General features: G+C 42.3%; 1 protein-coding gene and 1 pseudogene across 1 annotated transcript; one reads left to right on the top strand and one right to left on the bottom strand.

The window, feature by feature from the left end:
- The first annotated feature begins 1,669 nt into the window (after positions 1–1,669).
- On the top strand, positions 1,670–2,219 carry LOC121537302 (annotated as a pseudogene).
- Positions 2,220–19,744: 17,525 nt separating this feature from the next.
- Positions 19,745–27,771, bottom strand: LOC121537549. The gene is made up of 9 exons (XM_041845157.1): positions 27,541–27,771; positions 25,111–25,221; positions 22,260–22,322; positions 21,695–21,865; positions 21,333–21,528; positions 20,943–21,094; positions 20,224–20,273; positions 20,084–20,127; positions 19,745–20,000 (listed from the first exon to the last, which is right to left on the bottom strand). Exons 1-8 carry the CDS (start codon positions 27,580–27,582, stop codon positions 20,085–20,087), a joined length of 828 nt encoding a protein of 275 aa, XP_041701091.1. The 5' UTR covers positions 27,583–27,771; the 3' UTR covers positions 19,745–20,000; position 20,084.
- Between the last annotated feature and the right edge of the window lie 220 nt (positions 27,772–27,991).

The following is a 27,991-nucleotide window of genomic DNA, read 5'->3' as shown; positions in this document are numbered from 1 at the left end:
CCTGGCCTATCTTCACTACGCATGGAGAGCTCCATTATCAAGTCTACTTGGAGCTCCTCAGGCAGAATCAGTGGTGCCAGCACCCTTATCACAGAAGTGTATGTTTAGATGCAGACACTTGGGCACAAATATAGCATTTTAATGGTGTTTAAGTCATGGATTTAGATCCTGAGGTTGTTTGTAGTTTGAGGTTGTATGTTTCAGTGATACTGTAAGTGCAGCAGTGTCCTGGCAATATCCAGGTATACCCAATATTCATCCATTGCTCTTGCCATGTTATAATAATAATATGCCTTTTAGCAGACGCTTTTATCCAAAGCGACTTACAGTCGTGCGTGCATACATTTTTTTTTGTGTGTATGGGTGGTCCCGGGGATCGAACCCACTACCTTGGCGTTACAAGCGCCGTGCTCTACCAGCTGAGCTACAGAGGACCATGTTCATACCCCATTCAATGGAAGGGCAGTTTCTTTGTGATAAAAGACAATGGTAATTAACTGTGGCAAGTGTTAACAACACTACTTTGGTTCTGGACTTTCTCTTTCCACAGGATGCAGATAAGTTGAGATCATTTGGAAAGTTCAGGCAATTGTTTGCTGTTTTCCAGGTAATGGAGGAAAGAGGAGCCTATTTGTCTTTCCAGTTAAATTAATATAATTTGCATTAAGGCTTCAAAGCTGTGAGTTTGTGCCCCGAGGCGGTCAGACACAGAGAAGAGCACATCCAGGGACCATTTTTCTAGGATTAAATGCTTAGAAATAGAATGAATAGAACGGAAGAATCATTGACTTGAATTTGGACTGGATTTCCTATCGGATAGGATTAAATGTTTAGAAATATAATAAATAGAATGGGAGTCACCGTTCAAGTCTATGATTCGTCCATTTAATTGATTCTATTTCTATGCAGTTAATCCTATCTGATAGGCGAAATCCAGATAGATAACTTTTGCCCTGGTATGAAGGTCTAATTTGATTGCAGGATACAATGCTGACAATATCCAATCATGCAATACATGCTAAGGTACTATATGTCGTACCATACCCCCCTTTTCCTGCACTCCTTTCCTGAAAACCTTCAGATAGAAACATCAAGGCATAGCCCTTTGCTGATATAAAGCTAATGATAAGCTACAACAGAGAGGGGGGAAACAAGGTTGTTAAAGACCAGATGGTAGCGCCGCCAACACACAGATGGGATTTACAGTATATTGACATGGCTGGGGGTGATATGTTGTCTTACATAGTTGTGGAAAGTGTATGTGTTGTAAAGAGACAGAGTGGCTGGGATGCAGCTGGGGAGGGAGAGAGAGGGATGACCGAGAGAGGGGAGAGGGCTATTTACACCATGCTAAAACCGCTCTCCAGCTCAGTCTGAAGGAGACCCTGCAACAGAGACTGGGGAGGAGCGACTGCCTCTAAACAACAGCTGGAATTTTAATTCATGCTTATTTCCATTCATTTGTAAAATTATGTATTTAAATTAAAGTCATTGTTTGTGGATAAACATACTTGGAGAGTTTGAGTTTTCATTGAGCACCAATGAAAGGCTTTGACAATGTGAGTAATGGACAACCTTCAATTATAAAAAAAAAATACGTAGAATTCAAATCACCACAGTTTATACCTGTATTCTGATCTATGTTCCCTTTCCTCTCCCTGCAGTGACCATGCGGACAGTGGTACACCTGATCGTGGCTGGACTGGTGAACCTGAGCTACACCCATCACCCCAATGCCCTCAAGTGGCTCAACTACCTGCGAAGCCGCCACCACCCCTCGTCCATGTGGGCCGAGCGGCTGGACGATGACTGCACCCTGTAGTGTGACTGCCCCGCCAGCTTCCCCGTAGTCATGTACGGCCACAGCTGCAACCAACAGCACATCCCGTATGTCCCCTCCCGTATGAAGTATGTCTACCTACAGCGCAACCAGATCACAGGCATCCAGGACGGGGTCTTTGACAACGCCACCAGCCTGGTCTGGGTCATGCAACACCAGAACCAGCTCAGCTCCGACAAAGGTGGGCAAGAACGTCTTCAGCAAGCTCAAAAACCTGGACCGCCTGTACTGGCATAACAATGAGGTGACCTGCGTGCCCACGAACCTGCCCTAGTCCATCAATGATCTACACCTGTGTCACAGCAAGATCTCCAAGATCCAGTGGCCGTGGTCGAATCTGAAAAGTTACTGCATCGAATTTCACAATATAGTTGCCTAAGATTTACATTTTTATTACGAAGAGATGGCTTATTGTTTAATGTTTTCAACTTTCAGATTGTTTTTCTCTCTCACCTGACCAACACATGACCAACAACAAAACAACATTCCCAACCATTGCTGTCAGGGAGGTATTCAAGAAGAAATCACCAATAAACTGTGCCTTCTCTCTCTGTCCTCATGTCAGAGTTCTTCCAATGAGGTTTCCGGTGTGTGTTGGACATGATGAATTACTCCCAGCTCAGAGTGCTGCGTATGGAAGTCAACAAGATCAGTGCCAAAGATGTCCCTGCTTAGGCCGTCTACTGCCTGCGCCTCCATCCATCTGTAACCCTACCTATCCTCTACCATTATTGGCTGCATTCCAATTCCAGAGGTATGTTGCCTACTTGATCACGCCCCCTCATGTACTCAAATGCATTGTATTGACATAAGCATGGGCAAGAGGGAATTTCCACCATGTATTGTTTTCAGTATCATATGCTTTTATTTCAAATGGGTCTAGTACATATACAGGTAACTGCCTAAATAAAGGAAAACAACATAACGTGTCTTAATAGGGTGTTGGGCCACCACGAGCCACCAGAACAGCTTCAATGCGCCTTGGCACAGATTACACAAGTGTCTGAAAGAATATGACACCATTCTTCCATGAGAAATTCCATAATTTGGTGTTTTGTTGATGGTGGTGGAAAACGCTGTCCCAGGCACCGCTCCAGAATCTCCTATAAGTGTAATTGGGTTGAGATCTGGTGACTGAGAGACACACACACACACACACACACACACACACAAACACGCTACCTTTAAACCCCCTATGCTCCTTTGAGACCACTCTTTCAAAGTCACTGAGATCTCTTCTTCTAGCCATGGTAGCCAAAATAATGGGCAACTGGGCATTTTTATATATGACCCTAAGCATGATGAGATGTTAATTGCTTAATTAATTCAGAAACCACACCTGTGTGGAAGCACCTGCTTTCAATATACAGTTGAAGTCGGAAGTTTACATACACCTTAGCCAAATACATTTAAACTCAGTTTTTCACAATTCCTGACATTTAATCCTAGTAAATATTCCCTGTCTTAGGTCAGTTAGGATCACCACTTCATTTTAAGAATGTGAAATGTCAGAATAATAGTAGAGAGAATTATTTATTTCAGCTTTTATTTATTTCATCATATTCCCAGTGGGTCAGAAGTTTACATACACTCAATTAGTATTTGGTAGCATTGCCTTTAAATTGTTTAACTTGGGTCAAACATTTCGGGTAGCCTTCCACAAGCTTCCCACAATAAGTTGGGTGAATTTTGGCCCATTCCTCCTGACAGAGCTGGTGTAACTGAGTCAGGTTTGTAGGCCTCCTTGCTCGCACACACCTTTTCAGTTCTGCCCACACATTTTCTATAGGATTGAGGTCAGGGCTTTGTGATGACCACTCCAATACCTTGACTTTGTTGTCCTTAAGCCATTTTGCCACAACTTTGGAAGTATGCTTGGGGTCATTGTCCATTTGGAAGACCCATTTGCAACCAAGCTTTAACTTCCTGATTGATGTCTAGAGATGTTGCTAAAATATATCCACATAATTTTCCTTCCTCATGATGCCATCTATTTTGTGATGTGCACCAGTCCCTCCTACAGCAAAGCACCCCCACAGCATGATGCTGCCACCCCCGTGCTTCACGGTTGGGATGGTGTTCTTCGGCTTGCAAGCATTCCCTTTTTTCCTCCAAACATAACGATGGTCATTATGGCCAAACAGTTCTATTTTTGTTTCATCAGACCAGAGGACATTTCTCAAAAAAGTACGATCTTTGTCCCGATGTACAGTTGCAAACCGTAGTCTGGCTTTTTTATGGCGGTTTTGGAGCAGTGGCTTCTTCCTTGCTGAGCGGCCTTTCAGGTTATGTCGATATAGGACTAGTTTTACTGTGGATATAGATACTTTTGTACCTCTTTCCTCCAGCATCTTCACAAGGTCCTTTGCTGTTGTTCTGGGATTGATTTGCACTTTTCGCACCAAAGTACGTTCATCTCTAGGAGACAGAACGCGTCTCCTTCCTGAGCGGTATGACGGCTGTGTTTATACTTGCGTACTATTGTTTGTACAGATGAATGTGGTACCTTCAGGTGTTTGGAAATTGCTCCCAAGGATGAACCAGACTTGTGGAGGTCTACACATTTTTTTCTGAGGTCTTGGCTGATTCCTTTTGATTTTCCCATGATGTCAAGCAAAGAGGCACAGAGTTTGAAGGTAGGCCTTGAAATACATCCACAGGTACACCTCCAATTGACTCAGATTATGTCAATTAGCCTATCAGATGCTTCTGAAGCCATGACATCATTTTCTGGAATTTTCCAAGCTGTTTAAAGGCACAGTCAACTTACTGTATGTAAGTTTGTTTAACAAGAAATGTGTGGAGTGGTTGAAAAACGAGTTTTAATGACTCCAACCTAAGTGTATGTAAACTTCCGACTTCAACTGTACTTTGTATCCCTCATTTACTCAAGTGTTTCCTTTATTTTGGCAGCTAAATTAGTATTCAAATTATTTTTTATTTATTTATGTTTTTGTATCAAGGTAACATTGGACAACACTCAGTCTTTATTATATGATACTTATCCTGTTTTACAATCTTTTCGGCTACCACTAAAGCTGTCATAAACAATGTGAAATTCACGATGCTTGAAGCTTTTGTACTTAGCTACAGTCATTCTTGCTAAGATGCTCTAAAGGTGCACAGATAACATTTTAGTGACACTTTATTTGAAGTAACTGCTCTTGACTGGCTCTTTGCGCTGCTGCCAGGGCCGAATCCTTACTTGAGAATTAATTTTATTTTTATAAAACTACCGTAACATGCAAAACACAAAAAACAGAACAGCCAGAGGGATTACACAAAGAAATAACGAAGAGCAAAAAGCAAAACAAATCCAGACATGTAGGAAATACATTTGATACATTTTGTTTTGCATATGCTTTAATGATTCTAAATAGGTTTCCAAATCAGTTTTAAAAAGTGCCTTTTCTTCATAAATGTTGATTTGTGTATGAAAGTTTTTCCTAATAAAATAGAGCTTCATGGCGTACTGACGTTCAATTGTGTAATCAGTGTAGTAAAATAATATGTCAAACTTAGATATTTCAATGGTTGTATGCATTTTGTTGACAATATATAGTTTCACATCAGTCCAGAACACCTCTCTATGTAAACAATTACAAAATAAGTGTTCAATAGATTCAGTTTCTAGTTCACAAAAACTGCATTCACTGGTAACGTCAGGTATATATTTAGAAATCAAGCTATTACACAGGTAGAATCTATGGATAATCTTAAAGGAGATCTCTTTACTTTATTGGTCACCATAAATGTGTGAAGTGAGCCAAGCACGGCGCCAGTTCACATCAAACGATGAAGCCCAACAAATTATAGCAGAAGGAATAGAATTCCTGTAGAAAATATCCCTTAATAAACAATTGTTTAATTTCTTATCTAGTAAACCTATGCCATTTACCTGTATATATTTTGATTGACAGGAAGTGCACGATTCGACCATCATTCGTACATCATCAGTAAGGCCTGGCCAATACATGAGAGCTTTGGCATGCGCTAAGGAGCGTTGAATGCCGTGATGTGCAATGTGGAGCCTCTTATGTACCTCAGCTCCAAAGTCTTTGGGAATGATAATACGTTCGTTTACCATAAGTTGTCCATCTTCAATGTAAAGAGAGTCTCTGATGTGCCAGTAGGGTTGCACTTTCAGTGGTGCACTTTTCTTCTTGTCTGGCCATCCATCTCTGTGCAGGTTCCTCAGCAGCTGTATCTCACTGTCTGCGTCTGTGTCTGCTCTCAGCTGTTGTATAACAGTACCCTCCAGTGGCTGATGTGCGGAGACTGCATAAATTACTTTCTTGTCACTGAGGTCACACTCTTCATGTGTGGCAGTCTGGGGTACAGCCCTGGTTAGCGTGTCTGCTATTAACATGTCTTTACCTGGGGTGTAGACGATGTGAATGTCATATTTCTGTATTTGAAGCAACATCCTTTGAAGACGGGTAGGCACCTTTCCAATGGGCTTGGTGATTATAGCCTCAAGTGGTTTGTGGTCAGATTGAACTCTGACCGGGACACCATAGACATACTGGGGAAACCTCTTCAGTGTGAACACGATTGCCAGGAGTTATTTTTCTATCTGGGCATAATTTTGTTCTGCCCCAGACAGAGCTCTGGATGCAAAGGCTATAGGCGGTTTACCTTGCATCAGAACAGCTTCAAGTCCATCTTTGGGTGCATCAGCTTGTATTTCAATCTCTTCCTGTGGTTGAAGAATTTCAGCAGCGGCGCAGTGGAGACGGCTTCTTTCAGTCTCTCCAGTGCTGCTTGTTGTTCTGGGTGCCACTGCCATGCCATGTCCTTCCTGGGGAGCATTCTGAGTGGTGCAGTGAGCGTGGCTTCATCTTGGATCTACTGGGTTAGGAAACGTGTCATACCCAGTAACCTCTATAGACCTTTTCTGTCTTCTGGTGGGGGCATCTGTGTGATTGCTGTCCCCTTGGAGTTGTCTGCTTTAACCTACATCTGCGTTGATGATGTGCCCCATGTACTTCACTTCACTCACCATGTATTGTATCTTGTTAGCGTTGAACTTCACATTCAGACGGATAGCTCTGTCCATCACCTGCTGTAGAATGCCGTCATGCTCTTCTTTGGTGGCTGCTGCAATTATCATGTCATCTGCAATTACATAGACACCATCAATGTCGCCAAAGCTCTCTGAGTTGATCTGCTGAAATACCTCGCTGGCACTTTTTATGCCAAAAGGTAAGCGATTAAACCGGTACCTCCCCCATGGGGTATTGAATGTGCAGAGATCAGCTGATTCCTCATCCAGCTTGATTTGCCAATACCCCTCCTTCTCATCTAGGATAGTGAAGATCTTCTTGCCTGCTAGTTTGCATTGCACATCCTCTGAGGTGGGAATGGAGAAGTGTTGGCGCTGTATGGCCTTGTTCAGGTACTAAGGATCCAAACACACCCATGCTTCTTTTTCCTGTTATGACTAGGCTGCTCACCCACGCTGTTGGTTTTGTTAATTTTCTGACCACACCCCTCTGCTCTTGATTGTCCAATGTCTCTTTCAGCCTGTCAAGCACAGCATATGGTATTTTCGTACGTCCATGAACAACAGGAGGGACTTTTGGATCAATGTAGATGTGGTGCTGGCCTGGAAACTCATTGAGTCCTTTAAACACAGATGCATAGTGCTTGAGGAGCTCTTCCTTGGAGCATGGCGGAGCATGGCATGTAACTGTTGTAACTTTTCTGATGCGGTCAAGCTGCACACAGGCCTCTCTGCCTAGTAGTGGTGTGTCAGATGCATCTGTAACATAGAACTGTAGATGGGCTTGTTTGTGCCACGTGTGCACTTGCAATGTCATGATGTCCTTTGGTTTAATGCGGGTGCGTCCATAGGCTATGAGTACAGTCTCAGTCTCTTTCACTTTGAATTGCTTAGGCAATTTGTCTGCTATTGCTTGTGGGAGCACGTTAGCTTCAGCTCCTGTGTCTAACTTAAAGTTGACCGTCTGTCCCCCTATACAGCATCTTTTTTGTATGCTTGTGTCACTGCAATGTCCACTTCATTGACCTCTGTTTCAACAGGACCAACATCTGTCCCTGACATACACACAGCTGCAAAGTGATTTCTCTTGCCACATCTTTTACACTCAACATTGAATGCAGGACACCTCTTTGGTTTGTGTGTTTTTCCAAATTTGCCACAAGTCTTTGTCTGCTGCTCGCTGGTTGAGTGCGTGGCCTGCCTTTGTTCTGACTGTGGTTGTGAATGCTTAAAATGGCGGCCCTTTTTTTCCATAGCATGCACACACTTTTCTGTGCTATTGCTAGCTGACATAGATTTAGCCTGAGCTGATGTAACTTCTTTTGCACGACAAACATCTATGGCCTTAGCTAGGGTTGAATCTGAAATGTAGAGTAATTTCTCTCTTAGTCCATTATCTGTGACGCTAAACACAATTTTGTCCATTAGCATTAGATCCTCAGTGTCTTTCAACTCACAGTTGCGTGCTTTCAGTCTCAGTTCAGTTACAAACTTGTCAATACCTGCCTGTTCATTGAACTTGTGTGCCCAAAAACGATGTCTCTCGAACACAGTATTCCTGCGTGGTGCACAGTAGAATGAAATTGAAATAATAATAATAATAATAATATAATATGCCATTTAGCAGACGCTTTTATCCAAAGCGACTTACAGTCATGTGTGCATACATTTTACGTATGGGTGGTCACGTGGATCGAACCCACTACCCTGGCGTTACAAGCGCCATGCTCTACCAATTGAGCTACAGAAATAACACTAGTATGAAATAACACATATGGAATCATGTAGTAACCAAAAAAGTGTTAAACAAATCAAAATATATTTTATATTTGAGATTCTTCAAATAACCACCATTTGCCTTGATGACAGCTTTGCACACTCTTGGCATTCTCTCAACCAGCTTCACCTGGAATGCTTTTCCAACAGTCTTGAAGGAGTTCCCACATATGCTGAGCACTTGTTGGCTGCTTTTACGTCACTCTGCGGTTCAACTCATCCCAGACCATCTCAATTGGGTTGAGGTTGGGGGATTGTGGAGGCCAGGTCATTTGATATAGCACTCCATCACTCTCCTTCTTGGTAAAATAGCCCTTACACAGCCTGGAGGTGTGTTAGGTCATTGTCCTGTTGAAAAACAAATCATAGTCCCACTAAGCAAAAACCAGATGGGATGGCGTCTCGCTGCAGAATGCTGTGGTATCCATGCTGGTTAAGTGTGCCTTGAATTCTAAATAAATCACTGACAGTGTCACCAGCAAAGCACCCCCACACCACAACACCTCCTCCTCCATGCTTTAAGGTGGGAACTACACATGCGGAGATCATCTGTTCACCCACACCACGTCTCACAAAGACACGGCGGTTGGAACCAAAAATCTCCAATTTGGACTCCAGACCAAAGGACACATTTCCACCGGTCTAATGTGTCCTTCTTGGCCCAAGCAGGTCTCTTCTTCTTATTGGTGTCCTTTAGTAGTGGTTTCTTTGCAGCAATTCGACCATGAAAGCCTGATTCACACAGTCCCCTCTGAACAGCTGATGTTGAGATGTGTCTGTGACTTGAACTCTGTGAAGCACTTATTTGGGCTGCATTTTCTGAGGCTGGTAACTCTAATGAACTTATCCTCTGCAGCAGAGGTAACTCTGGGTCTTCCATTCCTGTGGCGGTCCTCATGAGAGCCAGTTTCATCATAGCCCTTGATGGTTTTTGTGACTGCACATGAGGAAACTTTCAAAGTTCTTGAAATGTTCCGTATTGACTGACCTTCATGTCTTAATGTAATGATGGACTGTCGTTTCTCTTTGCTTATTTGAGCTGTTCTTGCCATAATATGGACTTGTTTTTTTACCAAATAGGGCTATCTTCTGTATACTCCCCTACATTGTCACAACACTGATTGGCTCAAACACATTAAGAAGGAAAGAAATTCCACAAATTAACTTTTAAGAAGACACACCTGTTAATTGAAATGCATTCCAGGTGACTACCTCATGAAGCTGGTTGAGAGAATGCCAAGAGTGTGCAAAGCTGTCACCAAGGCAAAGGTGGCTACTTGAAGAATCTCAAATAAAGAAAAACCCTTGAATGAGTAGGTGTGTCCAAACCTTTGACTGGTAGTGTATATCTCCAGCACGTCTTCGCCGATGCAGTATAGCAAAACTCCCATTTTCCTAGCCTCTGGCTTGTCATTTAGCCCACTGGCTAAGTAGTACAAGTTCAGTCTTTGTTCCCTTTCTGCAAATTTTCTGAGAGGTTTCCAGTCAATAACAACGGAGTTGGTGGTGTAAACGACTGCATTGCTGCTAATCCCAAACTTGATAGCTAACAATATCAAAGTATGTTGTTTCACTCACGTTAGCATTAGCCTGCTAACTAGCCACTCGTTTTAGTAGTCTGCTGGTGAAGTTCACATTCTCACTCATGCAGCTAGCACTGGAATTTTTTCCTCATTTTGTTGTTCCATCTTCTGCCACTTCTGACCCCATGTCGTGCTCTAGATAGCACGGTAGACCCTCAACCTCGAGTGATACTGATTGGCTGTTAAACACAAGGGAGTTATGGACTATCATTAAAGGTGTATAGCTCCATATATTACACGAGTGGCTGCCGATGGCATCTTGCTTCTTCCCAATACGATGAGCGACATCCACAGCCATGTCCATATATCCTTTGGGGAAGTCCGGGGCCACACAGTTACAGATGTCACTTACTTTGCGCTTCACATTCTCACCCTGGTCCTCGGGGACACCATAAAGCCGTATCCCCCACCTTCTCTGGTATCGCTCTTGCATGTCGGCGATGGTCATCTCCTGTGCAGTACATTTATCAGAGGTTGCAGTGTTTGCGCGTTTAAGATCTTCGATACTCTCGTATGCATGATTCAGAGAGGTCTCGAGGTCAACAATTTTTGTATGTGTTTTCGCGTTGCACGTATCCATTATGTGTGCACAGTGATATTAATGGATTCGCTAGATATGTGATGATGGATAATCAGAGATTGACAAAGACCATGTTTGGATCTTAAAGTATCAAATATAATTACATCATTTAAGCCTGACCAACCAGTGTAATGCAATTCAACTGTGTTTTTTTTAGTCATATAGAAATAAAAAAACACACTTAATTGCCTGTCATATTTAATTCGATTTCTACCAGCTCATTGTTTGCAGGAATCAAAACCAGCCTCATGTTGCTGCTATGCCTTCTCCTTCATGTTTCACCTTAACGCTCTCACTCAGAGGGTGGGCGGCTCTCCAGACAATACTTATCTTATTCTGGGGCCATTTTCCACATATTTGAACTAAATCATATTGGGACATCTGTCAAAGACTTCTCTTTTCATCTTTAACAGCTGGTTTTAATCTCTAACAGACAGCAGTTCAATCGAATTATAGGAACGTTTCCCCACTTCTCAAAACGGAGCAGGAATGGAGAGATTATTTACACATCATACAGCTCATGCCATGGCATCCACACTGAGGATATGTTATACACTTGTACCATACATTATAGTACAGAACAGAAGATGTTTGTATGATAGTGTGTGAAATGCACTCAAACATGTTTTAGTGGGGCATGTAAGAAGCAGGCTATAGAGAAATAAAACACATTTGGCTTCTTGAAAAAGTGTTTATGGGGAAACTAGAGCCAGTAGACCAACAGCACTGACAGCCTGCAAGCCTATTGTCTATGACAGTGGTTCACAACTCCAGTCTTTGAGTACCCCCAACAGCACACATTTTTGTTGTGGCCTCGGTCAAAAAACACCTGATTCAACTCATTGAGGGCCTGATGATTAGTTGACAAGTTGAATCAGGTGTGCTTGTCCAAGGCTACAATAAAAATGTGTACTATTGGGGGTACTGGAGGACTGAAGTTGGGAACCACTGGTTCATTCTGCTCGCTTCCATTTGGTTAGTTTGGTTTGGAACAGGTTAATCTCATATCAAAAGCTCTGCCATTCTCTCTGACCACACCTGATGCAGACCCACAATGATGGAATCACTAAGCATAAATCCACTGGGAACCAAACAAACCAAACGGAAGCGAACAGAATGAAACGGGGAGGGACCTACCTGCATTTGCCCAATAGAAACTCTTGTTTTCTTTACAAGATGTTTTCCTTTTGGAGTAAATGGTTTCAATTGCAATACGTTTTGTAACGGTTTGCTATGGTCTAGGTCTGATCGAATACACCCCTCGTATAAATACTTGGCTGTTGGGTGTGTGATGTCTGCCATTGAAAACAATGGTGTGTAATGTCTGCCATTGAAAACAATGCATATCTTTTTTTCTACACACAATTATTAACTGATGATCTTCCCTGATGTTTCCCTAGCTTTCCATTAGCCTACCTTTTTGAGGCATTTCACAAACTTTTTGATGCAAATTGAAATTATTACACCTTTCCCATATTCAAGTCATTTGACATATTTTCTTATTAGCCTTATGAAAATAGAAACTTGGTTGCAGTTTGTATCTGTGCTAGAATGGTTAAAAAGGTAATACAATGAAAAACAATTAAATATAGGTATTGGTACAGCATTTCCACATCATTGCATCCCTAACTAACTAAAACCAAATAGAAAGTACACTGCTAAAAAAAATAAAGGGAACACTTAAACAACACAATGTAACTCCAAGTCAATCACACTTCTGTGAAATCACTCTGTCCACTTAGGAAGCAACACTGATTGACAGTACATTTCACATGCTGTTGTGCAAATGGAATAGACAACAGGTGGAAATTATAGGCAATTAGCAAGACACCCCCAATAAAGGACTGGTTTTGCAGGTGGTGACCACAGACCACTTCTCAGTTCCTATGCTTCCTGGCTGATGTTTTGGTCACTTTTGAATGCTGGCGGTGCTTTCACTCTAGTGGTAGCATGAGACGGAGTCTACAACCCACACAAGTGGCTCAGGTAGTGCAGCTCATCCAGGATGGCACATCAATGCGAGCTGTGGCAAGAAGGTTTGCTGTGTCTGTCAGCGTAGTGTCCAGAGCATGGAGGCGCTACCAGGAGACAGGCCAGTACATTAGGAGACGTGGAGGAGGCCGTAGGAGGGCAACAACCCAGCAGCAGGACTGCTACCTCCGCCTTTGTGCAAGGAGGAGCAGGAGGAGCACTGCCAGAGCCCTGCAAAATGACCTCCAGCAGGCCACAAATGTGCATTTGTCTGTTCAAACGGTCAGAAACAGACTCCATGAGGGTGGTATGCGGGCCCGACGTCCACAGGTGGGGGTTGTGCTTACAGCCCAACACCGTGCAGGACGTTTGGCATTTGCCAGAGAACACCAAGATTGGCAAATTCGCCACTGGCGCCCTGTGCTCTTCACAGATGAAAGCAGGTTCACACTGAGCACATGTGACAGACGTGACAGAGTCTGGAGACGCCGTGGAGAACGTTCTGCTGCCTGCAACATCCTCCAGCATGACCGGTTTGGCGGTGGGTCAGTCATGGTGTGGGGTGGCATTTCTTTGGGGGCCGCACAGCCCTCCATGTGCTCGCCAGAGGTAGCCTGACTGCCATTAGGTACCGAGATGAGATCCTCAGACCCCTTGTGAGACCATATGCTGGTGCGGTTGGCCCTGGGTTCCTCCTAATGCAAGACAATGCTAGACCTCATGTGGCTGGAGTGTGTCAGCAGTTCCTGCAAGAGGAAGGCATTGATGCTATGGACTGGCCCGCCCGTTCCCCAGACCTGAATCCAACTGAGCACATCTGGGACATCATGTCTCGCTCCATCCACCAACGCCACGTTGCACCACAGACTGTCCAGGAGTTGGCGGATGCTTTAGTCCAGGTCTGGGAGGAGATCCCTCAGGAGACCATCTGCCACCTCATCAGGAGCATGCCCAGGCGTTGTAGGGAGGTCATACAGGCACGTGGAGGCCACACACACTACTGAGCCTCATTTTGACTTGTTTTAAGGACATTACATCAAAGTTGGATCAGCCTGTAGTGTGGTTTTCCACTTTAATTTTGAGGGTGACTCCAAATCCAGACCTCCATGGGTTGATAAATTTGATTTCCATTGATAATTTTTGTGTGATTTTGTTGTCAGCACATTCAACTATGTAAAGAAAAAAGTATTTAATAAGATTATTTCATTCATTCAGATCTAGGATGTGTTATTTTAGTGTTCCCTTTATTTTTTTGAGCAGTGTATATAGAAATTATAGTGGGCCTCTGCCCTTTTTCTGGCCCGAAAATGGTTTTTGACAAACAAATCGTTCCCCCAGAAAATCTTTGATGCCCTCCATTGAATTTTGAAATCCTGATGTTGCACTCAAGTCAACATTTCCCACCCCTGTTCTATGTGGTTATGCAAAGACCTTTACTAGTGAAGGGCATTTAAAGTATTTTCAGTTACATAGCAAATTCTCCAGTATTGAATCAGCACTGAGAGTGTTACATTTAACACTGTTCCAGTGGCTATACGGGTCCACACTTTTCAGTGTTAAATTAACACTTTGCATAGTGTTGACGCTGTTACAATTTGTCAGTGTGAGGAAATGAACACCTGTTGTGTTACAGTAACTCGTTTTGGGGTGTTGTTTTAACACTGCATGGTGTAAAGCTTAATTTGCATTTTTTCCAGTGTGCCTAGCCTTTTTGAGTGAATTGTAGAGTTACCACCCATGACTGTATTTGTTAGTGACAGAGACATGGTTGTTGAATTCGTACATTTTCAGTCCTGTGGCCTTAACCAAGAGAGATCCTAGGTGAATGTTATCATTAAAATTGGGGCCTCCAAATCACTAAATCTGCCCTTGGGTAGGCTTAAACATTTTTTAAAAGGTAACATAAAGTGGTGAGAGAAAAAGGATTTAGTGGCTATAAAGTTTTAATGAGTTCGTTGATTGGCTGTTTTGAAGCAAGTTCGCAAAATTCCCCCACAGTCAAAGAACTGGAAGCAATATAATGGTACAAAACCTATTAGTTCAGTATTATTACCAGTAATGTTGGCGGTAACTGGATAGGAATTTGTCTAATGAAACTTTTGTAACAGTTTAACTACATTTATTTAATTGATTTGAAACAACAAAACATTTTTTTTTTTTTATATACAGTGGACAAGGGCACATCATTCACCAATCGCCATAGACATTATTAGAACATATTGATTTTAAGTCAAGTTATAAACATATATATATACAATACCAGTCAAAGGTTTGGACACACCTACTCATTCAAGGGTTTTTCTTTATTTTTACTATTTTCTACATTGTAGAATAATAGTGAAGACATCAAAACTATGATATTACACATATGTAATCATGCAGTAACCCAAAAAGTGTTTAGCAAAGTAGCCACCCTTTGCCTTGATGACAGCTCTGCATATTCTTGGCATTCTCTCATCCAGCTTCATGAGGAATGCCTTTTCAAACAGTCTTGAAGGAGTTCCCACATATGCTGAGCACTTGTTGGCTGCTTTTCCTTCACTCTGCGGTCCAACTCATCCCAAACCATCTCAATTGGGTTGAGGTCGGGTGATTATGGAGGTTAGGTCATCTGATGCAGCACTCCATCACTCTTCTTCTTGGTCAAATAGCCCTTACAAAGCCTGGAGGTATGTTTTGGGTCATTGTCCTGTTGAAAAACAAATGATAGTCCCACTAAATGCAAACCAGATGGGATGGCGTATCGCTGCAGAATGCTGTGGTAGCCATGCTGGTTAACTGTGCCTTGAATTCTAAATAAATCACTGACAGTGTCACCAGCAAAGCACCCCCACACCATCACACCTCCTCCTCCATGCTTCACAGTGGGAAGTACACATGCAGAGATAATCCATTCACCTACTCTGCGTCTCACAAAGACACGGCGGTTGGAACCAAAAGTCTCCAATTTGGACTCCAGACCATAGGACAGATTTCCACCGGTCTAATGTCCATTGCTCGTGTTTCTTGGCCCAAGCAAGTCTCTTCTTCTTATTGGTGTCCTTTAGTAGTGGTTTCTTTGCAGCAATTCGACCATGAAGGCCTGATTCACACAGTCACCTCTGAAGAGTTGATGTTGAGATGTGTCTGTTACTTGAACTCTTTGAACCATTTATTTGGGTTGCAATTTCTGACGCTGGTAACTAATGAACTTATCCTCTGCAGCAGAGGTAACTCAGGGTCTTCCATTCCTGTGGCGGTCCTCCTGAGAGCCAGTTTCATCATAGCCCTTGATGGTTTTTATGACTGCACTTGAAGAAACTTTCAAAGTTCTTGAAATTGTCCGTATTGACTGACCATCATGTCTTAATGTAATGATGGACTGTCGTTTCTCTTTGTTTATTTGAGCCGTTCTTGCCATAATATGGACTTGGTCTTTTACCAAATAGGGCTATATTCTGTATACCCCCACTACCTTGTCACAACACAACACTGATTGGCTCAAATGCATTAAGAAGGAAAGAAATTCCACAAATTAACTTTTAAGAAGGCACACCTGTTAATTGAAATGCATTCCAGGTGACTACCTCATGAAACTGGTTGAGAGAATGCCAAGAGTGTGCAAAGCTGTCATGAAGGCAAAGGGTAGCTATTAGAAGAATCTCAAATCTCAAATATATTTTGATTTGTTTAACACTTTTTTGATTAGCTACATGATTCCATAGGTGTTATTTCATCGTTTTGATGTCTTCACTATTATTCTACAATGTAGAAAATACACTGCTCAAAAAAATAAAGGGAACACTTAAACAACACATCCTAGATCTGAATGAAGGAAATAATCTTATTAAATACTTTTTTCTTTACATAGTTGAATGTGCTGACAACAAAATCACACAAAAACTATCAATGGAAATCAAATGTATCAACCCATGGAGGTCTGGATTTGGAGTCACCCTCAAAATTAAAGTGGAAAACCACACTACAGGCTGATCCAACTTTGATGTAATGTCCTTAAAACAAGTCAAAATGAGGCTCAGTAGTGTGTGTGGCCTCCACGTGCCTGTATGACCTCCCTACAACACCTGGACATGCTCCTGATGAGGTGGCAGATGGTCTCCTGAGGGATCTCCTCCCAGACCTGGACTAAAGCATCCGCCAACTCCTGGACAGTCTGTGGTGCAACATGGCGTTGGTGAATGGAGCGAGACATGATGTCCCAGATGTGCTCAGTTGGATTCAGGTCTGGGGAACGGGCGGGCCAGTCCATAGCATCAATGCCTTCCTCTTGCAGGAACTGCTGACACACTCCAGCCACATGAGGTCTAGCATTGTCTTGCATTAGGAGGAACCCAGGGCCAACCGCACCAGCATATGGTCTCACAAGGGGTCTGAGGATCTAATCTCGGTACCTAATGGCAGTCAGGCTACCTCTGGCGAACACATGGAGGGCTGTGCGGCCTCCCAAAGAAATGCCACCCCACACCATGACTGACCCACTGCCAAACCGGTCATGCTGGAGGATGTTGCAGGCAGCAGAACGTTCTCCACGGCGTCTCCAGACTCTGTCATGTCTGTCACATGTGCTCAGTGTGAACCTGCTTTCGTCTGTGAAGAGCACAGGGCGCCAGTGGCGAATTTGCCAATCTTGGTGTTCTCTGGCAAATGCCAAACGTCCTGCACGGTGTTGGGCTGTATGCATAACCCCCACCTGTGGACGTCGGGCCCTCATACCACCCTCATGGAGTCTGTTTCTGACCGTTTGAGCAGACACATGCACATTTGTGGCCTGCTGGAGGTCATTTTGCAGGGCTCTGGCAGTGCTCCTCCTGCTCCTCCTTGCACAAAGGCGGAGGTAGCGGTCCTGCTGCTGGGTTGTTGCCCTCCCTACGGCCTCCTCCACGTCTCCTGATGTACTGGCCTGTCTCCTGGTAGCGCCTCCATGCTCTGGACACTACGCTGACAGACACAGCAAACCTTCTTGCCGCAGCTCGCATTGATGTGCCATCCTGGATGAGCTGCACTACCTGAGCCACTTGTGCGGGTTGTAGACTCCGTCTCATGCTACCACTAGAGTGAAAGCACCGCCAGCATTCAAAAGTGACCAAAACATCAGCCAGGAAGCATAGGAACTGAGAAGTGGTCTGTGGTCACCACCTGCAGAACCACTTCTTTATTGGGGGTCTCTTGCTAATTGCCTATAATTTCCACCTGTTGTCTATTCCATTTGCAAAACAGCATGTGAAATGTATTGTCAATCAGTGTTGCTTCCTAAGTGGACAGTTTCATTTCACAGAAGTGTGATTGACTTGGAGTTACATTGTGTTGTTTAAGTGTTCCCTTTATTTTTTTGAGCAGTGTAGTAAAAATAAAGAAAAACTCTTGATTGAGTAGGTGTGTCCAAACTTTTGACTGGTACTGTACAACACGATGGAGAGCACATATGCCGTATACACAGTGCATTTGGACAGTATTCAGACCCCTTGACTTTTTCCACATTTTGTTACATTACAGCCTTATTCTAATATGGATTAAATTGGATAACATTTTCCTCATCAATCTACACACAAGACTCCATAATGACAAAGCAAAAACAGGTTTTAGAAATGTTTCCAAATGTATTAAAAATATAAATACTGAAATATTTCATTTACATAAGTATTCAGACCCTTTACTCAGTACTTTGTTTAAGCACCTTTGGCATTGATTACAGCCTCAAGTCTTTTTGGGTATGACGCTACAAGCTTGGCACACCTGTATTTGTGGAGTTTCTCCGATTCATCTCTGCAGATCCTCTCAAGCTCTGTCAGGTTGGATGGGGAGCATTGCTGCACATCTATTTTCAGGTATCTCCAGAGATATTAGATCGGGCTCGAGTCCAGGCTCTGGCTGGGCCACTCAAGGACATTCAGAGACTTGTCCCGAAGCCACTCCTGCGATGTCTTGGCTGTGTGCTTAGGGTCGTTGTCCTGTTGGAAGGTGAACCTTCACCCCAGTCTGAGGTCCTGAGCGCTCTGGAGCAGGTTTTCATCAAGGATCTCTCTGTACTTTGCTCCGTTCATCTTTCCCTACATCCTGACTAGTCTCCCAGTCCCTACCGCTGAAAAACATCCCCACAGCATGATGCTGCCACCCCCATTCTTCACCGTAGGGATGGTGCCAAGTTTTCTCCAGACGTGATGTTTGTTATTCAGGTCAAAGAGTTTAATCTTGGTTTCATCAGTCCAGAGAATCTTGTTTCTCATGGTCAGAGTTCTTTAGGTGCCTTTTGGCAAACTCCAAGCGGGCTGTCATGTGTCTTTTACTGAGGAGTGGCTTCCGTCTGGCCACTCTACCATAATTGCCTGATTGGTGGAGTGCTGCAAAGATGGTTGTCCTTCTGGAAGGTTCTCCTATCTCCACAGAGGAACTCTGGAGCTCTGTCAGAGTGACCATCGGGTTCTTGGTCACCTCACTGACCAAGGCTCTTCTCACCCGATTGCTCAGTTTGGCTGGGCGGCCAGCTCTAGGAAGAGTCTTGGTGGTTCCAAACTTCTTCCATTTAGCAATGATGGAGGCCACTGTGTTCTTGGGGACCTTCAATGCTGCAGAAATTTTTTGGTACCCTTCCCCAGATCTGTTCCTCGACACAATCCTGTCTCGGAGCTCTACGGACAATTCCTTCGACCTCATGGCTTGGATTTTGCTCTGACATGCACTGTCTACTGTGGGACCTTATTTAGACAGGTGTGTGCCTTTCCAAATCATGTCCAATCAATTCAATTTACCACAGGTGAACGCCAATCAAGTTGTAGAAACATCTCAAGGATGATCAATGGCTGCACCTGAGCTCAGTTTCGAGTCTCATAGCAAAGGGTCTGAATACATATGTAAATAAGGTATTTATGTTTCGCTTTGTTATTGTGGGGTATTGTGTGTAGATTGATGAGGAACATTTTTAATTTAATACATTTTAGAATAAGGCTGTAACATAATAAAATGTGGAAAAAGTCAAGGGATCTGAATACTTTCTGAATGCACTGTATACACACACAATATACAATATAGATTATCAAAACATCCCCTACTTGAAAGGCTTATCAAAAAGAGAAGGTTTATTAAAATCCATTGATAGTGCTTATGGTGCCTGCCGGCCAGAAAAATACTGGAAATTTCTATGGAATGTCTAACACTATTGGACTTTATGTATTAGAGATGAGAGCTTCAGGTAAATCCTCATCTCCAGATGTGCTCCTCCATCAGTAGCAATCTGTCTTTTATGGCCTTCTGGCAGAGAGGAAGAGTATTCAGTATTCAGCAGATACATGGACAGACTGACAGATGATAGATGGACTGAAAATAATACTCACTTTATTGCACCTGCATCTCTATGTCCTGAATATCTGTACGCAAACTATAAGTAAAACTTTGAATTAGAAGTTACATAAAAGTGTTGTTTGTCATCATTTTGCATTGTCTTGATTACGCTAGATACTGTGTGATACTTTACCTTGAGTTTTGGTACACTTGTGATGTGTGATGATAAGTACTGTGGAACATCTGTGGTGGAACAAAATCACACAAATAAACAAATGTGTCAATTGCATTTAAAACATGTTTTTTTCTGCCTTTTCTTCCTTTTTACTGTGATACTGAATTTAAACGCAGCAGGGGTCTTTAATGCTGATTATGAATTCCTGCAGTCAAATGACCAAATTGCCCGCTTATTGTCTCATGGATGGAATTCTATTAATATTTTTCATAATTTCATAATTAATAAACATTATATATATTTTTATGCCGAAAATCCTGCTTCTATGTCAAATGGTTTAGTTATATTTCAGTCTTCTGTGATGTACATAAAGTGTAATATTGGGATGCAAACTCAAAATTGAATACATTTCAACAATTTTTCTTAATACCATAACAATGTGTGTGAGGTGTATACTTTTGTTTCAAAGTAGATTTGTTTAAGACTACCAAGAAACACTCTGAGTGACCCTGATTTAGCCCACCGCAGTAAAAGGTTAACTTCAACTCACACGTGGTCCCGTGTGGCTCAGTTGGTAGAGCATGGTGCTTGTAACGCGTGGGTTCGATTCCCATGGGGACCAGTATGAAAAAAGTATGAAAATGTATGCACTCACTACTGTAAGTCGCTCTGGATAAGAGCGTCTGCTAAATGACTAAAATGCAATGTAAATGTAACTTGTCAGTCTGCATTATTACCTTGTGTGTGATGAGGCAATAGAGAGTGAATATGAACATCAGTACTCCACAGACTGATGGAGCTATGACCATGAAATCAAACTTCAGGTCTCCATCTTGGTCTCCATCTAGACCAGTCTGAGGGGCTTTCGCTGAGTCCCAAAAGGTGCTTACTGTGGACGACGAGACAGGTCATAACAGCCGGGTTAAAATATGGACAAGGTCCAGGTTACGATCATCAGATCGCTCGGCTAGTTCAAGCATACAACAAACACCAGAGGACAGTGGGTCTGATTCTGTAAGCTACTTTGATAAATTGCCATACTGTATCATTATATTCTATAATAATGTAATTCCCAGTTTTAGGCCTTCGCCAGGGAACCTCTCAAGAACCTTGAGGAAGTTGTCCACCTGTAGTCAGAGAGAGCGCTGTAGGGAGGGCTGTGGGGGGCTCTGCTGTGTCTGTGTACTCCCTCTCACAGCTCCAGTCTACTGGGGAGTCCCTGGTGGTCACCAGCTCCCAGTACTCAGACAGGACATCCTGGACCCTCCCCAGTGCCTCTGATGGGGAACTGCTGAATGACATCCCAAACCTCACTGGGTCATCCTGGTCAATAGAGTCAGAGAGGAATGTTGGTAAAATGTACATGTCCTATCAATACAATTATACAAGAGTGTTATGAGCTTAGTTTTAAGTTCCTTAAATCCTCTTTAAAACACCCAACTTAGGCTGTTATTCAAGAGATATCTTCAGCATCAAACCACCCCCTCACCTCCAGCTCCTCGTTGATCTGTGGTACACATCTCTGAGAGTAGATGTTGTGGATGAGACCGATCAGAGACAGGACGTAGCTGTGGTTGTCTGAGCCCTGGGTGTATCTGAAGTGGCTGGTCAGGAGCTCCAAGATCCAGGGCAGGGCAGCTTTCACATAGCAACATTTACTCTGTCAGGGAATGGAAGAAGAACAGTCAATATTCATATTAGTTTGATATCAGTGACTTACTCTGGCCTAGCCATAACCTCATCCCCAGGTGCAATTGCTACCGCATAGAGCCGGCTGGTAGGTGAGATTAACCTGGCCATAATACTAATAGGTAATGCTTATTTTTACAGTCCTTTTAGGATCAATTATGTGGTGGACATTGGATACTTTCTGGCACTCCTCTCAAATAATAGCACATCATTTGTAACCTTTCGTACCAAAACCAAACAAAGTTTTATTTCTTAAAGTAAAAAAACAAAAAATAGTTAACTAAAAGTATGAACTAATGTTCTTTATGAATTTGCCTATGATCTCCCATGTTTTCACTGCACATGATGTATAAAAATGACCTTACCAAACTTCTCCGCTCAATTAATGTGTAGGTTATTGAGCATCCACTCTGCAACTGGTTATCTATCTATGTTAAACAGAAATAAACACAGAAACCAACATATCTGTTAGAAGTCATTAATAACATATGCAGTTGAAGTCGGAAGTTTACATACACCTTAGCCAAATACATTTAAACTCAATTTTTCACAATTCCTGACATTTTATCCTAGTAAAAATTCCCTGTCTTAGGTCAGTTAGGATCACCACTTTATTTTAAGAATGTGAAATGTCAGAATAATAGTAGAGAGAATGATTTATTTCAGATTGTATTTCTTTCATCACATTCCCAGTGGGTCAGAAGTTTACATACACTCAATTAGTATTTGGTGGCATTGCCTTTAAATTGTTTAACTTGGGTCAAACGTTTTGGGTAGCCTTCCACAAGCTTCCCACAATAAGTTGGGTGAATTTTGGCCCATTCCTCCTGACAGAGCTGGTGTAACTGAGTCAGGTTTGTAGGCCTCCTTGCTCGCACACGCTTTTTCAGTTCTGCCCACAAATCTTCTATTGGATTGAGGTCAGGGATTTGTGATGGCCACTCCAATACCTTGACTTTGTTGTCCTTAAGCCATTTTGCCACAACTTTGGAAGTATGCTTGGGGTCATTGTCCATTTGGAAGACCCATTTGCGACCAAGCTTTAACTTCCTGACTGATGTCTTGAGATGTTGCTTCAATATATCCAAATAATTTTCCTTCCTCATGATGCCATCTATTTGTGAAGTGCACCAGTCCCTCCTGCAGCAAAGCACCCCCACAAAATTATGCTGCCACCCCCGTGCTTCACGGTTGGGATGGTGTTCTTCGACTTGCAAGGATCCCCTTTTTCCTCCAAACATAATGATGGTCATTATGGCCAAACAGTTCTATTTTTGTTTCATCAGACCAGAGGACATTTCTCTAAAAAGTACGATCTTTGTCCCCATGTGCAGTTGCAAACCGTAGTCTGGCTTTTTTATGGCGGTTTTGGGGCAGTGGCTTCTTCCTTGCTGAGTGGCCTTTCAGGATATGTCGATATAGGACTAGTTTTACTGTGGATATAGATACTTTTGTACCTGTTTCCTCCAGCATCTTCACAAGGTTATTTGTTGTTGTTCTGGGATTGATTTGCACTTTTCGCACCAAAGTACGTTCATCTCTAGGAGACAGAACACGTCTCCTTCTTGAGCGGTATGACGGCTGCGTGGTCCCATGGTGTTTATTCTTGCGTACTATTGTTTGTACAGATCAGGCAAGGATGAACCAGACTTGTGGAGGTAAAAAAAAAAAAATCAGAGGTCTTGGCTGATTTCTTTTGATTTTCCCATGATGTCAAGCAAAGAGGCACTGAGTTTGAAGGTAGGTCTTGAAATACATCCACAGGTACACCTCCAATTGACTCAAATGATGTCAACTAGCCTATCAGAAGCTTCTAAAGCCATGACATCATTTTCTGGAATTTCCCAAGCTGTTTAAAGGCACAGTCAACTTAGTGTATGTAAACTTCTGACCCACTGGAAATGTGATGCATTGAATTATAAGTGAAATAATATGTCTGTAAACAACTGTTGGAAAAATTACTTGTGTCATGCACAAAGTAGATGTCCTAACCGACTTGCCAAAACGATAGTTTGTTAACAAGAAATTTGTGGAGTGGTTGAAAAACGAGTTTTAATGACTCCAACCTAAGTGTATGTAAACTTCTGACTTCAACTGTATATCAACTTCTCATATCTTGTGTTCATGACAGGAATATGATCTACATTCAACAATCCCAATGAATGTCTAATGGTTCTTGTCTAACTGCAAAAATGTAAACTTGGCCATAACTTTAATATGCTCCCCACAGTGATATACTCCCCAAAGTTATTCCCACTTTGATCAAAAATGTATTTTTGGAAATCTCACCAATAGATCACTCTTGGTTATGTATCGAACTATCATGGTCCAAACACACCAAGACAGTCGTGAAGAGGGCACGACAAAGCCTATTCCCCCTCAGGAGACTGAAAAGATTTGGCATGGGTCCTCAGATCCTAAAAAAATTATACAGCTGCACCATCGAGAGCATCCTGACTGGTTGCATCACCGCCTGGTATGGCAACTGCTTGGCCTCCGACCGCAAGGCACTACAGAGGGTAGTGCGTACGGCCCAGTACATCACTGGGGCCAATCTTCCTGCCATCCAGGACCTCTAACCAGGCGGTGTCAGAGGAAGGCCCTTAAAATTGTCAAAGACTCCAGCCACCCTAGTCATAGACTGTTCTCTCTGCTACCGCACGGCAAGCGGTACCGGAGTGCCAAGTCTAGGTCCAAAAGACTTCTCAACAGCTTCTACCCCCAAGCCATAAGACTCCTGAACAGCTAATCATGGCTACCCAGACTATTTGCACTGCCCCCCCCCCCCCGACCCCATCCTTTTACGCTGCTGCTACTCTGTTAATTATTTATGCATAGTCACTTTAACTCTACCCACATGTACAAATTACTTCAACTACCTCAACTAGCTGGTGCCCCCGCACATTGACTCTGCACCGGTACCCCCCGTATATATAGCCTCCCTACTGTTATTTTATTTTACTTCTGCTCTTTTTTTCTCAACACTTTTTTTGTTGTTGTTTTATTTTAACTTTTTTGTTAAAAATAAATGCACTGTTGGTTAAGGGCTGTAAGTAAGCATTTCACTGTAATGTCTGCACCTGTTGTATTCGGCGCATGTGGCCAATAAAATTTGATTTGATTTGATTTGATTCATTTTTTCATATTATACGAGTTTTATACAACTTTAATTTGTTCATGTTTTTTTCTATTGTTCGTTCTAGCTGTACTACTCACCAGGCGTCTTATGGTCAGCAGGTGATGTCTGGTGATAGAGTGTCTGCATGGACCAGGGTCTCCCATGGTCAAGGGGAGACTCAGGAACACTATCACACAGAGACACTTTACCTGAAAGGGAGGGAAACCATGTTTATTGTTGCTCTGATGAAGATCTGAAACCAATGGTGAAACGTATCAGCTTCATGAACAGAAAAATAAAAGAGTAAAAAATGTGTTGACTTTTTTTGAATATTATATGTTAAAGCTAAAATCCTTTGTTGATACATCAATTTTTTGACTTATACATTAATGATAACTGCCTAAATAAAGTAAAGAGTAAATGAGGGATACAAAGTATATTGAAAGCAGGTGCTTCAACACAGGTGTGGTTCCTGAGTTATTTAAGCAAATAAAACATCCCATTATCTTTAGGGTCATATATAAAAATGCCCAGTTGCCCATTATTTTGGCTACCATGGCTAGAAGAAGAGATCTCAGTGACTTTGAAAGAGGAGTCTCTGGAGCGACAATTGAGACAGCATTTTCCACCACCATCAACAAAACACAAAATTATGGAATTTATTGTGGAAAAATTGGTTTGTGTCCCTCCAATAGAGTTCCAGACAATCTATGCCAAGGCGCATTGAAGTTGTCATGGCAGCGCCCAATTAAGACTTTATTTAGACAGTTACCTGTATATACCCATTGATTCTTAAAAAATTTAACTTATAAATCCCTCATGAGCTTAGTTCACATGTCATACCCCATCAGAACCCAAAATATACGCTGGTTTTACTCCATTTGTTTTTAAACAACGTAAATGTAATCCAACACTGTATAGTGTCAAAACATGGTACAACTATAATTTTTATATCATGGATGGTCAGTCCTTGCATCCTTAGCTCTGTCTATGAATTTGAGAGTGGTTACATTTCTCCAGGACCATCCCTCAGCTTTTTACCAAATCAAAGGCAGGGTGACGCTTTGTTATTGTTTCAACTGTGGAATATAGCTTTAAATAATATATAAAACATCATATTTCCTATTTCTCAATGGACTTTGTTCCTATGAATATTGAAACCATATTTTGTGGTTTGTTGCACAGTGGATGATTGAATAGCATTTGGACTTTACTACACTGTTCTTAGAATCCTATGAGACACACAATGTTTTCTCTCTGTTTCTACATCATCCCATCTCCTGGTTTTGTTTTTAAAAAATGGACTCAGGTTTTTGTTTTCCTGTTGTTTGAGATGGGCCTTTAGTTGAGGGGAATTCTGTAATAATCGAAAATAACAATCAACGAGCTTCCATACAGATGATCCACATTCATGCAGTACTGTACATTATAGTCACATGATGTGAAGTTAACCACCCATGCCGTGTTTGATCGTTTTCATCAGTAGTTACATCTATTCATTTCAAACCTGTTGGAGACAAACCTGAAAATGTACAACTACACTGAGCAAAAATATAAACGCAACATGTAAAGTGTTGGTCGCATGTTTCATGAGCTGAAATAAAAGATTCCAGAAAGTTTCCATATGCACAAAAAGCTTATTTCTCTCAAATTCTGTGCACAAATCTGCTTACATCCCTGTTAGTGAGCATTTCTCCTTTGTCAAGACAATCCATCCAACTGACAGGTGTGGCATATCAAGAAGCTGATTAAACAGCAGGATCATTACACAGGTGCATCTTGTCACTCTAAAATGTTCCGTTTTGTAACACAACACAATGCCACAGATGTCTCAAGTTTTCAGGGAGCGTACAATTGGCATGCTGACTGCAGGAATGTTCACCAGAGCTGTTGCCAGAGAATGTAATGTTCATTTCTCTACCATAAGCCACCTCCAACGTCGTTTTGGAGAATTTGGCAGTACGTCCAACCGGCCTCACAACCGCAGACCACGTGTATGGCGTCGTGTGGGCGAGCGGTTTGCTTTTTTTTAAGGTATCTGTGACCAACAGATGCATTTCTGTATTCCCAGTCATGTGAAATCCATATATTAGGGCCTAATAAATGTATTTCAATTGACTTATATTATCTTATATGACCTGTAATTCAGTAAAATCTTTGAAATTGTTGCATGTTGTGAAATTGTTAGATATTATTTATTTATTTATTTATTTTATTACTGCACTGTCAGAGTAGAAGCACAAGCATTTCACTACACCCGCAATAACATCTGCTAAACACGTGTATGTGACAAATACAATTTGATTTTATTTGATGTCACTAAAACAAAAAATAGAAGTACATTCACACTTACAAATGAGGGACATACTGTAGATTATTTAATTGTTTTATTTTAAGATCAACTCGCAGGGAAAAATGCTGCAATTGTAGACGAATCAAACAGAATACCGTCAATGTCAAAGGAAGTTTTGACAAAAGATTTCCTTCAAAAGAGCATTGTATCATGCAGAAGTAACTGTGTCTCTTACCTTGGTTTTGCACTGAATGTGGGCTGGCACGTGAAGGTTCATCTGGCTCACCAACGAAAATAGAGAAGACCAGACTCCTCTGTCAGAAGCATTGGAGCCGATAGAGGATGAGTCTCTCCTCTTCTAGCCCTGATCAATCCCTCTAGTAAACCTCTGGAGACAAGGTATGCACTAAAGAGAACCTGACAGTCCTGTGGCGTGGAAGGATCTGAGGTTCCCCCAGCATGGAGTGATGTGGTTTTACTCCCCTCCGAAAGGTTTAGCGCTCACAGTGTGACTGCCTGCCTTAGCTGTAACTCAGAAACTGTTTTAAGATCTCCCTCCTCCTGCTCTCTCTCATATGGTCCACAGGAAACTATGCTCCGTATCCCAGCTTGGTGTTTTTCCATTAACCGCTGGAGGGTCATGACTAGAGACAAATATTGGTCTAGTTTTCTAGATAACTAAAATG

The sequence above is a fragment of the Coregonus clupeaformis genome, chromosome 24 (assembly GCF_020615455.1).
Source record: "Coregonus clupeaformis isolate EN_2021a chromosome 24, ASM2061545v1, whole genome shotgun sequence".
Taxonomy (NCBI): domain Eukaryota; kingdom Metazoa; phylum Chordata; class Actinopteri; order Salmoniformes; family Salmonidae; genus Coregonus; species Coregonus clupeaformis.
The sequence above is the reverse complement of the archived record's forward strand: the minus strand, read 5'-3'. Positions and strand labels throughout refer to the sequence as shown.